General features: G+C 43.7%; 1 protein-coding gene across 1 annotated transcript in view; it reads right to left on the minus strand.

The window, feature by feature from the left end:
• The window catches only part of LOC139648321 (arf-GAP with coiled-coil, ANK repeat and PH domain-containing protein 3-like), a 53,556-nt gene that overhangs the window by 13,491 nt on the left and 24,879 nt on the right, over nucleotides 1–15,186 (minus strand). The window contains exons 3-10 of the mRNA XM_071524403.1: nucleotides 14,783–14,902; nucleotides 13,886–13,939; nucleotides 6,458–6,516; nucleotides 5,834–6,017; nucleotides 4,532–4,576; nucleotides 4,232–4,327; nucleotides 3,608–3,682; nucleotides 2,387–2,398 (exon numbers count right to left, since the gene is read on the minus strand). Of these exons, the coding sequence (XP_071380504.1) occupies nucleotides 2,387–2,398; nucleotides 3,608–3,682; nucleotides 4,232–4,327; nucleotides 4,532–4,576; nucleotides 5,834–6,017; nucleotides 6,458–6,516; nucleotides 13,886–13,939; nucleotides 14,783–14,902 (645 nt within the window). The remainder of the gene's footprint in view (nucleotides 1–2,386; nucleotides 2,399–3,607; nucleotides 3,683–4,231; nucleotides 4,328–4,531; nucleotides 4,577–5,833; nucleotides 6,018–6,457; nucleotides 6,517–13,885; nucleotides 13,940–14,782; nucleotides 14,903–15,186) is intronic.

A 15,186-nucleotide genomic window follows, 5' to 3' on the forward strand; every position in this document is an offset into this window, starting at 1 on the left:
CACACACTGAACGAGCCGTGCACTGGGTGGTACTCTTCAATCTCTCAAGCCCACAACAAAGACCATCTATTTTTAATGATCCTCAGATGGAAACTGAACATCAGTGAATTATTGAACGAGCGGGGAAACAGAGAATTCCAAATGTTTGGTACAAATAAGTAAACTGGGTAGCTGTCATGGAGCAGCTGGCAGAAAGAGCACACAACATTGGATTATACAGACAACAAGTCCTGATGCTGCATCCACCTGGAGCTTTACTGTACGCAGGTTGGCCCACAGGCTACGCTGCAGGGCTTCCCACTGCCAAATGGTGAGCCCGGTTGGTCACACTGATTACCCAGTCTGCTGTGATGCGCTTGCTTATTGTCTGTACTGTACTGTCACTGTTCCTAAAGTGGGAGCTTTCATCTGTTAGGGACTAGCCTGGTGCCTTCATCCCATCCCACACTGCCTACCTGCCTGACATCTGCTAAGTCTATTTCATCTAATCCTCAACCCACCTGGTCCACTTAGATATCACTACAAAGTTACCAAATGCAACACCTCGTAAGTCTTTACAAATACTGTCGTGACTGACTGACCTTGCATGGGTAAGTGATAAAACTTAGTGAATGGTCTGAAAGTGGGTTCAAATCCTCTCCTGTGATTGATTTAACTTGGCAGCCATGATGAAAACAACAAAACGAAAGCACACAATTAGATCTAACCAAGAGACTGTTACCACAGATCCATGTGGCCACTTGAGTCCCTGACAGCACCAGTGTAAGAAAACTCCCCCACAATCTCCCCTCTAAACACAACTGTGTCCCCTGTAGACACAATTCTCTCCAGACACCCCTGGAAAAAAGCTTTCTCTGAATCCTGGCAGAACAAAAGCCTTTTCTGTGACTCCTCTAATGAGCTGTGGTGGAATGAAAAAAGGATGTTGAGGATATTCAAAGAGAGAGGACTAACAACTTCTACAACTGCCCCTGTTCTCTGTTGGACATTTCAAAAGATGAGAATGACAATTTTACAGCAAAATGGCTGGAAAACAATGAGTGGTGACCTGCTGTATTGGTCTAAAATGCATTAGATACAGTACATTCTACTGCAAAGGAATTATGAATGAAGGTTTAGTCCTTCTGGTCTTATCCTACTTTTTGTTCAGTTTTAGTTTTACATGTTTTATTCAGTCTATGTATATACATTACTCATCTATATGCCTTGTCTTGTTGAGTTTTCCATGTTGTTGCTTTGGTTTTATGCTTTGTTGCCTGATGTAGAGGGTATTTGAGTACCTTGAAAAGCATTATACAAACAAAATGTATTATCATTATTTTATTAGAGCATGTATCTCATCGGCCTCTGGAATTTCAAGCAGTAAAAATAAATCCAGTGACCGACTGCGGCTAAAAAAAGAAGCGCATTGGAGCGCTGTGCTGGAGATGTAAACTTAGAAATATAGGATAGTAGCTAGACAGTGGAGGCCGGCCTGGACAGGACTTCTCCATTAAATCTCCTGTTAAAAATGAATGGCCCTGGCATTTAGATGCTTTCTCTGCACTGTGTACCCAGCCAGCTACAGTGACAGTCCATGGTGGGAGCACTTTAATTCCCTTTCTACTCCCCTGGCCTTTGCTTGTACTGTGTATGGGTTGCCCCTTTGTCCTCTGTAAGTTTACACAAGGCTTATTGCACATGCTCAATGTGATGAGGAAGAAGAAAAAAACAAAAAGTTCCTTGAGGGAAGGAGAAAAGACTCACAAAGTAGGCCAGACTGAGATAAAAGATAGTAGAGAATCAAAGACAGTTAATGCAATACAAAATAAAATGGATATTCTCCAAAATTGTGCATGAGAAAATCTCAAATCTCAAATCTGATCTGCTGCATCTCATCACTCCTATTACAAATCTCTTATTTAATATCTCTGATAAAAGAATGATTACATGGTAACTTCTATTGCATGTAGAACTCCTTAAAAAAGTGAGAAAATAGAGTAAAACAACATCAAAGAGTAAAGAACAGAACCACCGACTCCACAACAGAAATATCCAGGCACAGGAAACTGACAGTGTTGACTAATTATTATGGTCAATATTCTAGCTATTATCTTTTTATAAGACACGGCAATTATTCCCTCTAAATAGGTGATAAAGCAGACAGTCTTTATACAGGCCATTCAAACTAAGTTGGGTTGTTTCTGATTGTTCTGTATAAATTATTCAGGATGCACTGCAGCTTGCCCCAAAGGCCTTGGGAGTCTAACTACAGCTTGAGAACACTTCAAAGGGGTTTGCTAATGTTCTGTACAGCTACATCTTCCCTACACACAGACGTACAGACATGTTCAGAGGAAAAATGAACATGACTGAAAAAAAAAGAAAAAGATGGAGACGTACTCACCTGCATGAGGGTCTGAGAGAGCAGATGGTAGCATAGGGAACAGAGAGAGACAGAGAAGAGAGAAAATAGTATTAGAGCCCAGAAGACACATTGCTTCGACAGCAGACTGGTTCAGAGGAGATAATACAATAATCTTTGAGCTTGAATGCACCTCTAATTATCCTGCTTACTGGTCTTCCACTAAAGAGGCTGGCCATTTTGGTTGAGTGCTAACAACTGAAGCTCTCTTTAAAAAAAAATCCACCTGATGCCACATTTGTTTCATGACATTCAAATATGACATGGATTTAAATAGGGACATATTTACTAACACAACTCCACGGGGTGATACACGGAGTATGAAGCTTGTGTCTAACAGCTCTGGTAAAAACAGATCGATAACTGGCAGCCCCACATGTGACCTGGCCCGTCCCTGTGGCTCCATCCACAGCCCAGACCACAGCGCCTGGAGGCAGAGGGCTGACCAGAGCTGCCTGCCTGGCTGACAGATGGTCACTGATCCTGGGGTGCAGAGTCGCCACACACTGGCCCACCGAAAATCAAGGTTTCTGAATTATTTAGCGTTGGAGATGCCAGACAGGGAGCGTACCCTACATTTATAGATTTCAGTATTTGAGCATTTAGAGGATTGAGCCTATATGGAATGAGTCAGAAGAAAGGGAAGGCTGTGTTTCACCAAGTTTACTAGATGTTTGTGAATATGTATACACACACACACACACACACACATATATATATATATATATTACAACATGGTCAACAAACCGTAAGATCAGCGTTTTAGCGGACTAAGAGCACAGTGAGGCTCCTACACCTAATGTGCTGATCACTACTATCCACAGCAGACAACAGTGGGATTAGTTTCTCTTCAAAACACTTAATTCCACCTGATTTAACACTTAAATCAATGCCCGGTCTTTGTGAGGCAGATTAATCAAACACTCCCCAGTTGCCCGACTCTAATCCCCCAGTCACAACAGAAGCACTGGGCCAGGTGGCAGACTGGGGCTTGGAGGTGTGATGGGAGCACATTCACACCCAGTCAGACTCTCTAAAACTACCAGCGCCTGAATAGTATAAACCTGCCAACTAATATGGAGAGGGAAGATGCTTCAGTGTCATAACATTTGAGCATTACTTGAACCTTCCTGATTGTCTAAATATATGATTTACAGCAAGAAAAGCCTGAAGCCACATTTCTGTTGAATCCATTGAACTCACCCTCTGCTGTATGGTTGCGTGTTTATGCTCCATGTCCCTCTTCTCCATGGCTGAATCAATCACCAACTGATCCAGCTGAAAGTAAGTCGACACAAACATAACAATAAAACAAGCTCACTCTTGATGAAGAGATGTTCAACCAAAGGTGCAGCCACTGAAACGCTTCATTTTGCAATGAAATAATTCTCACATAAAGGCAAGCCAGAATGATTCTGGATAGCTGACTACAGTACTTTGGACCAGCAGAATCTAAGCCTGCAGTGACGAGTTAGGTCAATTTTTGTTAATGAAGCATCGACTCAGTTCTCTTTCAGCGTTCATCCCGTTGTGCAAAACGTGTCAGTCTTCAATAACATGTGTCGCAGCATGTGCATATGACAGCTGTGGGTGAAATATTGTTTTTTTACTTTGTCACATGTAGGCTACATGTACAGAGGAAGCGTTTAACTACAGTATGTGTATCTGATATCAAATCAAAAATCCAATACATCAAATAAATCACAAAAGAAACCTCGAGTATCAATCGCCTTCTGTCGATATTTCTCATGAGGACCAAACCAATTCTAATCAGGACTTGGAGCCTGGGAGACATGCTGATGAAGCTGATGAAGACGCTCTGCTCACCTCAGCAGCCAGTTTCTTCATGTAAGGGTCGATCTCATCCAGGAGGTTGTAGCCTTGCTGGAACAGCGAGTACTGGGCATGCATGAATGACAGCATCTGCATGGGGCAGAAGCAGAGGTTTTGTAACATTAACATTGCCAATGACACTCTGACATGCAACGACCACTGAGATGACTCTCTTTTGCATGCAGCACTATTCTAGATAATGTATGTAGGATATATCATAAAGATGTATGTGTGTTTGGAGATAGTGAACACTTGTTTGTTTATCTGTGTTGGTGGAGATGGTACAACACTTACAGCATCTAGGATCTCAAATTTCTTCTTAGCCTGGAGGACATTGATCTGCAGGAAAGAAAGATGGAAATGTGTGTAAATTAATATTGAACAGTAGGAAAACTCTCCAGTGAACTGAAAGGAAAAAAGCTATTTTTTGCTCTGTAGAGTATCGATTGTTGTGTTGACGACAGCCACATCAACACACCATGTATTGAGACACCATGTATTGGGATAACTCCCTCTAGTGGACAACATTTTCTTTTTCTATACTGTAACCCAGAAGAAGATGCAGAAGAAACTGTGAAAAAGAGCATTACATGCTTATTTATGCTGACTAATGGGTGTCCAGAGCCATTACAGACATTTGAATGCAGATATTGTATATATCATTCTAAGTCGTTGCCATGATGTAACTGCTGTTTAGTAACTCAGTTGTGTATGCATGAGCCATACATACATAGTCACTGTGGCACTTCATGAATAAAAGCTTTGGTGCATTGTATATCTTAACTGATGCAAACCTAAATGACATCTTGCGCTACATTTGAGAGGTCACTTGTACGTATGGTGCGCTCTCCGCAGCCGCGACCTTTCCTGCCTTGAGACACTTTCAATTAAGACTTGAAAGGGTAAGATCTTTGCGGGCAGCGAGAGAAGGCTGCCGGCAGACACAATGAAGAATGTAAAAGGGGGCACGGCCATTGCGGCGATCGCACTGAATCAGTCTCTTTGTTCCCACAGGCGGTCATGTGGAAGAGGATACAACTTGTGGGCAAAATAAACCCATGCCGCATAGGAATAGATTGGAAAATGTGTCATACGTGCAGAAGGACGGACACAGACACTACTGCAGGCCTCAGGGGCGACGTCAGGGTCACTCACCAACTCCACTGCTGAGATTAGTCTGTCTGTTTATGGCTCTGTCATGTAGCTTTAGCCTAGTACTTCAATCTCAGCACGAAGGGAGAGATCTTAGAATATCTACACACAGAGAGGTGTGAACTGGAACCCGAAAATGGTTCTTTGGAGTGATGCCACAGAACTATTTCTATACAAGGACAGATAAACAAAAACACAATGCAGGTGTCTAAGCAACAGAGTGCAGAAGTGGTTCTTTAAAGAATCTTGGTCTGAAAGGTTCTTTGTGGAACCAGAAATGCACCTTTATTTTTCCGTTTGATAGAATCATTCCTTCCTATATAATCTCAAACAAACGGGTGCAAAGATCTGACTTAACATTTCCTGTGTAAAACTACTGCAAATTGAAAAAAAGAGGGAAAAAAAAACAAACAACAGCTCATAGATTTGAGTCCTGTCTCTAACCTGCAGCACATAGTCCAGAGCGAGGTGTCGGAAGCACTTGCGGGTGATGCTGAGCGTGCTGGTGGCTTCTTCCACCTCGTGAGGCTTGTTCCTCGGTGCCTGGGCATTCTTCACCTGGGCTATCTCCATATCCTCACGCACCCTGTCAAAGTGCTTCTTGGTCTCCTTGAACTTACGCACATCCCTGACAGATGGAGATAATGAAATTTAAGTGAGACATCAGTATAGTAACTTTACAGTTGATCAAAACCCAACAAAAATGTTAAATTTTCCCTAAGTTAGGCTCCAGTTTGAAAGACTTGGAGGTATTGCAGACATGGGATTCTGATATTTAGAACTACCACAAAGTGAATGTAGGTTTGCCTGCTGTCAAAACCTACTTTAGCTGGATTGTTCATGATATGTCTCTGACAACATATCTGGGCTGCAAAAGGTTGTCCCTTTAATATTTAAAAACACCAAAAAGGTTTGTAGGGGGAAAAGTTAAAAACTGAGGCTGTCTAACCACCCCTTAAAAGGTTGTGGAACTAGGCTTTTTCTACCTGTGTTGAATTTTTCATACACCTGAAGTTCTGCTGCGATACCTTGCTGAAGCAGCACATCATCAACTCTGGGTTTACTCACTCTTTCACAAAGTTGTGCAGCTGCTGCTTGACAGACCTCTGCGCTTGATCAAACAGTATCTGAAATAGAGAAAAAGAAGAAATGAGTATTCCTTCATCATGAACAGCGACTGATGGTGTATTTGAAACTTACATTGGGCTAGTACACATGGAGTTGAGAGGCATGATCATATGTCATAAGTTGCAAGCTGGTGCAGTGTTGAAACACTTCATAACCATGAAAACATGGTTAATAGTCAAAGTCAAAACCTTAACCATTCAATTTACACAGAATTGTGCAGCTATCAATATGAAAATGCTATTAAAATGGGAAAATACACCCTAAATTAGGGGTTGCATGTATAAAAGGGCAGTTCTTTACCTATTAACCTGATATGGCAGAAAATACCCTAAAATCAAAACATATAGTCTGCACTTTAACCTAAAATTCATTTCACATCACATATGAGTGTGGAGGGAAAGCATCAGTGTGCTACTGTCAAAATACTTCAGGGGCATTTTTAACCAACAGAGGGCGATAAAGCACAGCAGTTGCACACGATGCATGCAAATGACGCAAAATCACCCCTTCACGCCTGTTGAAATGAATGGATGAAGAATGTCACTCAGACTCAAATGCACCCGCTGTAACACACACATACAAACATGACAACATGCTGCCTATTTTACATTCCAGACCCCCCTCCCCTCTCTCTCCCTCAGAGATGGAGGACGTCCTCAGTGATTGCTCCTGCCATGCTGCTGCTGCTGCTGCTGCTGCTAAATAGGTCACTCGGGCAGAGAGGGAGGGAGGAAGCGAGTGAGGAAGCAAAAGAGGGAGGGGAGGAGGCTTTTGGTACAACGTGACAACACTGCAGAGTCTGCATCCAACGCATGCAGGGTGCGAACCCACTCAGACAAATTGTCAGAGCCGCGGCTTTGGTGCTGCAACCACAGCTGGACTGAGCAGTTTGATTTGTTAAGGGTTATGCAGCCTCACCCTGGCTGAATAATTGGATGTACAGTTGTGTATGTGTACGGATTAGAAGATTTGAGTGTGCAAGATCCTATGAAACAAGGCTTATGGATGTTTTAACTCAGGGATTACAAGAGCTGATGAGGAGTGAGGCACTTCTACTATTGTTGCCACTGTGGTCAATGCACAGCTGAGGGTTTGTTTTGGAGACAGAGGGAAGCTGCAACCAGCAAATCCACAAAAAAACTGAGCATAGATGAAGACTTTCATAACAAAATGTCCACCATCTGAAAAATATGACTCATACTATGACGAAGCGATTGCTGCCATGAACATAAAACGTACTATTGACTGTTTTGTGAAGTCATTAGCTATCATGAAGACTTTTTAAATACTGAGAAAATAGACGATTCCTTCATCTGATAAAAGTGTGGCTCAGATGGAAGTGGTCAGCTTCATTTTCTCCCCGCCACCTCAAAGAGAGAAGTTGTGCTTGTTTTCATGGCAGTTTGGGCTACATTTTACTGCTCTATAAACTTCCCTGGGTCCAAATAAGGCCAAGTGTGAGAGTGGAATCACACAGAGGTCCTTGCTTCCTGTTGGATGCTTTGTGGCTCTGCCATCATGTCAGAAACCCTCCGCTGCGCTCCATTAACGAACAAAGCAGTTCCTCCAACAGAACACAAGAGTCCGCCTCGTCCAACCCGCCGTAACTATGCTAATAGGAGGGCCAAGCGAGTAAATATACTGCTTTTAATGTGTCTACGATTCCAAAGGCTTCTGGGACGGCTCTCAAACGGAGCGACATGTTAAGGGGCCGCCGCCCGCCCGCCGTCCCTGTATATCACAGGAGCCTGACGAAGCCAAAAGGGGACACAGCCAGGTCTGACTGTGCGTGTGTGGTCAATGTGTTTGCCTGGCTTGCCGATTTAACAAGGCCCTGCAAAAACCGCGAGTGAGAATTGGAATCTCATGCCATCAAGGGGTCTTGCAAAAATGTGTGGACAGTCAAAACAAAATCAGCAGGGCAGCGGCGTGCGGCGGTCGTAAACACCCGGGTGTAAGAGTATGTTGGGCAGCCTGAAGAGATGTAAGGAGGGGGACGCACTACTGGAGAATAGTGGGGAGGTCTGTGCAAACCACTGCAAAAGTCTGTAAAAGTTGTCAAGTCAACAAGGACACCTCCATGTTGTGTGTGTGTGTGTGTGTGGCGGCAGAAAAGTGCTGAGAGGTTTCCTGGCCCTGGGGGTAGTGCAGACTGTAGCATTCCTGAGCTGCTTTGTGGCAACAGACTGCGGTTGTCGATACTCTACAAGTCTGCATCAATTGGGCCAAGATGCCACAGGTGCTCTCTGTGTAGTAAAAGCAGACTGGAGAGAGATTAAACAATGCAAATAAGAGTCAGGCCCCTGTTAAAACTTGGTGCTAAAGCTGCAATATACAACTGTTTTCAGTAACTAAAAAAATAGGATATATTATACAGTATTAGTGTGTGTCTGTCTGTGACCCTGTGTGTATATGCCTAAATCACCCAGTTTACTTGAATTTGGCTTTTCAGTAATGTTTGGGACATTTTGGGTCATATACCATTTATTGTAAGCGTGTGTTGTGTGGACAGTGAGCTGGTTTGTGGCTATCAAGGTGAGGCTAGTGGCTACAGCGCAGGGAAGCCGTAGCAACAACAACAATGGCGGAAAGCAGTGAGAAACAACAGTACAGCAAAGCTAAGCGTGTGTCAGACACTTTCAAAAACACATCACCATTGCCTTTTTTTACTGGAGATTCTGCTTGTTCAACCCCTGCAGTGGGTTGTAGGGATGTATATCACCTCAGCCTCAGGCTAGATGCTGTTTCAAAGAAGACAGCTCATCAGGATGAGTGACAAGTGCTGGGGCGTGAATTTGCCCAACGTGAAGGAGAGGAGGGTAGGATTAACAATACACTGCCTCAAGGCGAAAAGTTGCATATTGTAGCTTTGAACTGTGAATGGGATCACTTTCTGTCTCCATGAACATGAAGTGTTATGAATGACTATCATCACATCTAATTGTCCTATTCCACAGTATGTCAACATACAGTATAGATTTGGAATGTAGTCCAACAAAGACACATTGTCAAATACGTTTCAAATTAAGTAAGTAAGGCATATCTGACACACTCATCTTTCATGACCTGATATCACAGCTTAGGAATGAGGCGGCAACCGACACTATCACAATGGACTACTGTATTGACTGTATCTGTTGCACTGTTAATTTCTCTCTCATTCCACTGGCATGTTGGCACAGACTATGATGTAATGAAATCAATCAAGCAATTATCTTAAGCCGTCCCTGTACTGATCCCTGAACAGTAAGCATCTCATTAACTCAGAAGAAAATGTCAAACAAAACTATGTTTGTTTTTTTAACCTTTATTTATCCAGGGAACGTCGACTGAGCAGGCCTGCCCTTTTCCAGCGACACCCTGCTTTATTTTAACCGTTCCACATATTCACGTACAGCCAGTCTTGTACTGCGGCCACAGAGCAGCTCAGGGTTAAGAGTTTTGCTCAAGGGCACATCGGCAGAGGTTGTTGAGGGAGGGGAGAGGGGACATCACTGAGAAGACTGGTACTGCATATAAGCACAAATGAATTACCAATTGTCAAAGTGAAGGATGCTGCAGTAGGATGATAGTTTTGAAGCCTTTTGCCTACTCAGGGCTGCTCATCCAAAATAATTATACTTGTGATTCCAAAGAAACATGATGACAGAAATGAAGAGAACGTGTGAAAATACTAAATTTAACATTCCAGGCATGCAGCTGACTCTTTTCTCCTGTGTAACTTACAATGAGTGAGCAGGTAGGGGACACTTCGTAAGGACACAGTGGCTGTTACAAGGACCTGTGATGTTAAACCACCTTGTCACCGATGAAGACATTCGTTGAGGGTTCACATACTTGCATTTCATGTGTTTCCACTCACAGTTTCTTGCGAATGAAGCGGAATGAACACAGGCCTTTTCTACCCTTTGTAAGGAATGCTGAGGATAGTAATGCCTGACAGAACTGCCTCCCTACTGTGCCTTGCTTTGTTTTCCAGTTTCCAAATATAAACCAAGAGACACCAGCGTTGACATCCCACATGGGAATTTGCACATGCTGCACCTACACACAAATCCTATTCCATTGTACGAATATCCAGAGAATCCTGTGTAGTTGATCCTTGTTGCAGCCTGAATTCTTCCATCCGTACATGTTTTCTCCCCATATTCCCATCATCCTCTACTGAAAATCCTGGGATTGTATGCAAATGCTATTCAGAAACTGTTTTAATGCATTAAGACTTGGCAACTCAGATGTAACTCTCTCTTTGCGTCTCTGCCTCAGTCTCCCTTCATTTCTAATGGATGTTCAGAGAGTCAAACGCATGTCAATAATTTATTGAGTATTCATATGGAGTTTCATGCTTGAATTAAGCAGAGACTGTTAAAATGTTGGCCTGATTCTGTTGGTGTTTCTGCCCATCTAAAAGAAAGCAAATTCTATTGTGAAATCCTTGGAACTGAAAAGGCACCCAGTCTCTGAGCGTAAGTAAAAGGAGCTACACTTGGCTTGCATTTGACATTCATGCAAACAGAGCCTGTTTGTTCTGTTGTGTGGTATTGGACTGGCAAGAGAACCAAGCTATCAGGAAATGGAGGGAAGCAAGGGCCAGGACTCTTTTCTTTTCGACTTTTCTTGGAGCCTGCGTTTGCTTGCCTGAGCGAACCTCCATGTAAACGCTTAAACGTGTGTGTTGTTTGTGTATGTAGGTGTGGGCTGTGAAGGCATCGAGGTATGGCGGTGACAAGGGCAATTGGCACTCTGCGGTCCCATTTGTGCGGGGCTGTTTAATATTCTGGAGTGTCTCCTGCATAGGGTTGGCACAGTGGCAGCTGCACTGCAAAACACGCACACAGTGGGACGTCCATCACAAGTTTCAGATATAACCATCATCATTTCTTATTCATTAGAGCACTGCTGGAGTCCCTCAGCTACAGGAGGGCTACACAGTTAACTGAACATGTTGCCTTTCTTGATTAAAAAACCAAGACGTAAAAGATGTCACCAGTAAATGTTAACTGCTTCGGTTAATAAAACTACACAGTCAAACCCTTTAATATCGGCGGATCACGAGGCTATCCTCACTGTGATCTGCATTAAGGTCACATCATTGCTAATATTATTACCATTTCTCTGAAGTCTTTAATCTCAGGGGAATGCCTCTTATCGCTTCAGTATCACACACTACTCCTGCTGCCCCCGTGTTCTGCTCTGCTTCCACATCAAAGTAACAAAGAAAACGTCTGAGAGCCAATCGTGTTAATGTCCAGTCAGGCTCTTGGCTCTAATGGACTGGCGGGAGGGGGGACGGGGAGCGGGAGGCTGAAAACCCAGCTGAGCTTACAGTGGACAGGCCAGCTGGTCCTGGGCCAAACCGCGCTCTCTTACAGTCTCTAAAGTGTGGCATAGTGACAGTGCCAGAGAGTCAGAGCAACACAGAATTAGTCACTCAGACAGACTCACTGACAGATTGACAGACAGGCAGGCAGGCAGATGGCCGGGGGGGACAGAGCTAAATGCCCGCTTTGGCTGGCAGTGGAGACAGAGAAGAGGCAAATCACTATAAAACTTTATAACTATATCGTAGAAGGGCCAAGACGGCCAAAGCACCCATATGAAAAACTTTAGGTGTACTAAAAATCAGGGGTTCTCAACATTTTCATGTCAAGGGCCTCCAAATAGACCACAGACACCCCATTTCATAACTTTTTGTCCCATGAGCCCATAAGGGAAGATTTTTGATACGATTGAGATGTTGATTTAGTATTGAATTGTATAAATGTCTAGACTGTGGGTGTATAGATAATAATACAAGGGCTATATAGACTTCACTCTACATTCTACAATTTCTAGAGAATTAAACTATACTGAAATTAAGTGAGTGCTATGAGTGAGTGCTATACATTTTAGCAACTCTTCTTAAGGTAGTATATGATTGAAGAGTGAAATACATAATGTTGATGAATGTTTTCATTACATTATATTTATGACCCGGACTGCTTGTCTGTTGCTGTCAACAAACTCAGTGATGCAGTGCAGCAATTTGGCAAAAGCCACTTGGCTGGATGTCAAATGTCTTGTTACTTAGTATACTAACAGACCTGTGAAGAAGGAGCAATGAGGAGGGTTCCTACTGCCTTGCGGGCCTTGTAATGTACATCCCTCCCCTTCTGTTGCCCTGCCAGGCCTTCAATCTGCCTTTTGGCACTGGAGTACTAGAGCGTGACGAGGTCTTCCTTTCAGCTGCCATGATGATGACCTGTGGCACATTTACTCATCACTCCATTGGCTTGTCCAGAAAACCCACTCAGGTCGGTCTATCATCACACACACACATTTATCCGACTACTGTACAGGAGCAGACACACATGCAATCAGGACAGTCACAGTCACGCAAATGCACTCACACACACTTATGTAGCACACCCTCCGTGACACATCAGGGTCACACGAGGCCATTACTGTCCTACGACTCAAGCTAATCCACGCTTGCCCGAGTGACCCTGGCCATTAACCTTCCATTTGTAACGCTGACCTTCCTCTCTACCAATAGATTGGATCGGGAGGTGGGAGGGAGGGAGGGAGTGATTTGCGACGACACATCTTTGTTGCGGCTTCAAAAAGGAATGCGCTCCGCGCGCGCTCCGCTCTTTAAAGCATCATCAAACACGCAACGGGTTCAAGCTAATGGACTTCAAAGGAGCTCAGAGGGGCAGGAGCGGGGCAGGGGGCCGGGAGCCTCGAAGAAAGGGGAGGAGAAACGACACAGCAGTAAAGCACACAAGCTCTGTTTAATGTCAGGGGATGGATCTTAATGCTGAAAGCCCCAATAACAAAAGGAGGCAGCAATGAAAATATTGCTTGCTGTTATGCAGGGTTGTGGCTCTCTGGAATTTGATCAGCTGGTGCGTACAGACAGCTATCATGCATGCTTGGAAAATGAAATGAAATGAAAACAGAAAATTCCTCAAATGGCCTTTACTGTAGCTGTTTGTCATGTCACTGAATGTAAGGGAAATATGTTCAAATATACGATGGATTCATGTGACTTCAAATCAGCTTGCCCTCTGGCCTCTGGCAGTATCGTCTGAGATGTGATACAACTCTGACTGACAGGTGCTGATCGCTGCATTGTGAGCCTACACACCCGGGAGTACAGTGACAGACAAAGACAGACAGAAGAAGCGCTGCGTGTGGAACCATTTAAAACACAGGCCAGCTTGACCCTCGGTATTGTACTAACGGGGATACAGGACCCTCGTGAGGCCTAAATGCCAGTTCATGTTAGCATTTCAAGATGGGATGATATCATTGTGCTGGTCTCTATAGACGTGGCTTACTCCATGTGGAGCATATGGGGACAGTCTGGGGAACAGGCTGACTTACCATGTGGTAGTTGACGATTTCCTGGAGGCTTTCCCCGCACTTTTCCAGGCACTCCTGCAAAGAAAATAACACACAACAGTTTCAGCGTATTGTATTGCAGCGTTCTTTAACTAGGTAATACCGTAGATAAAGAAATGTTGTAACTGCTGCTGTAATTGCGCCTAAAAATAAATAAAGTAAGTAAAAGCTGTCACAAATGTACCAAATATTGACTTTATCTTATTAAGGGAGCAAATGTAAACATCCAAAACGCTAAAATGAAGTTAAAGCTGGTTAATGTCACTGAGGTGTAGATTCATACTCAAGAGGGCTTTTCCCTTAACTCTTGTCCGGGAAACGGGAACTATAATTGCAGGTCTGATTCAGTTTTTTTTTTTTTTTTACAGTGGAAACTACAAATGTGAACAAGACTTTAATAAGAAACTCAGAATTAGTCATATGGTTGAAGCCAAGAAGGCTTTTAATAGTACTTAATGTCAGCGGCAATGAGTCTAGTTCTGCCGGCCAGCTTTGGAGAAAAGACTGTGGAGACGCTGGTGCTGCGAGCCTCGCCAAGAGCAAGTTTCCAGGCCTGATCCGATCCTCACTTACTAATCCATTAGTAATCAGGTTTACTCACAAACACACACACACACACACACACACACACACACACACACACACACACACACTCACACTCACACAGAACTCTGAGGCTAACAGTCAGAGATCAGGAAAGTACCCCTCCCCTCCCAGGAGATAAATCAAGAGTTATTCTGCATGTTACTATCAATCCCATCCACTAAATGACAAAGAAACACGTAACAAATAACTGCAAGACCACAATAAAGCTATAACGTATCAAACAGAGGTTAGATCAAATGAATTGGACGCATTCCCGACCCATCAGAGCCTCACCGAGATCATTTCATCCTTCTTGCACTGCTGGGACAGATCCCGGATCCCATTGACAAAGAGCTTGTTGGCGCTGACATACGCCTTCCCTGCTTCAATCATCCCACTGCATAGCTTCACCAGCTGGGGAGGAGAGAGCGAGAGAGAGAAAGAGAGAGAGAGAGAGAGTTTGAGGGGATAAATGAAGGTACAATATGTCAGTATGGTTTCAACACACAAAATCAAATCAATGTGACTGAGTTTCTATTCTCACATCATACAGGACGGAGCAGGGTGAGAGAAACCTCAGCAGCGAGGCGCTCCATGTGACTTTGTCCGAGGTACAAATCCCCGCTTGAGGACAGCGACTCGTTCGATTCTACATCATATGCTCAACCGCAACCCTCAAACTTCTATTTCCAGAGAGG

The sequence above is a fragment of the Centroberyx affinis genome, unplaced genomic scaffold (assembly GCF_046629955.1).
Source record: "Centroberyx affinis isolate AG114_WGS23_722 - 3 ecotype Tasmania unplaced genomic scaffold, CSIRO-AGI_Caff_v1 ptg001191l_1, whole genome shotgun sequence".
In the NCBI taxonomy this organism is placed as follows: domain Eukaryota; kingdom Metazoa; phylum Chordata; class Actinopteri; order Beryciformes; family Berycidae; genus Centroberyx; species Centroberyx affinis.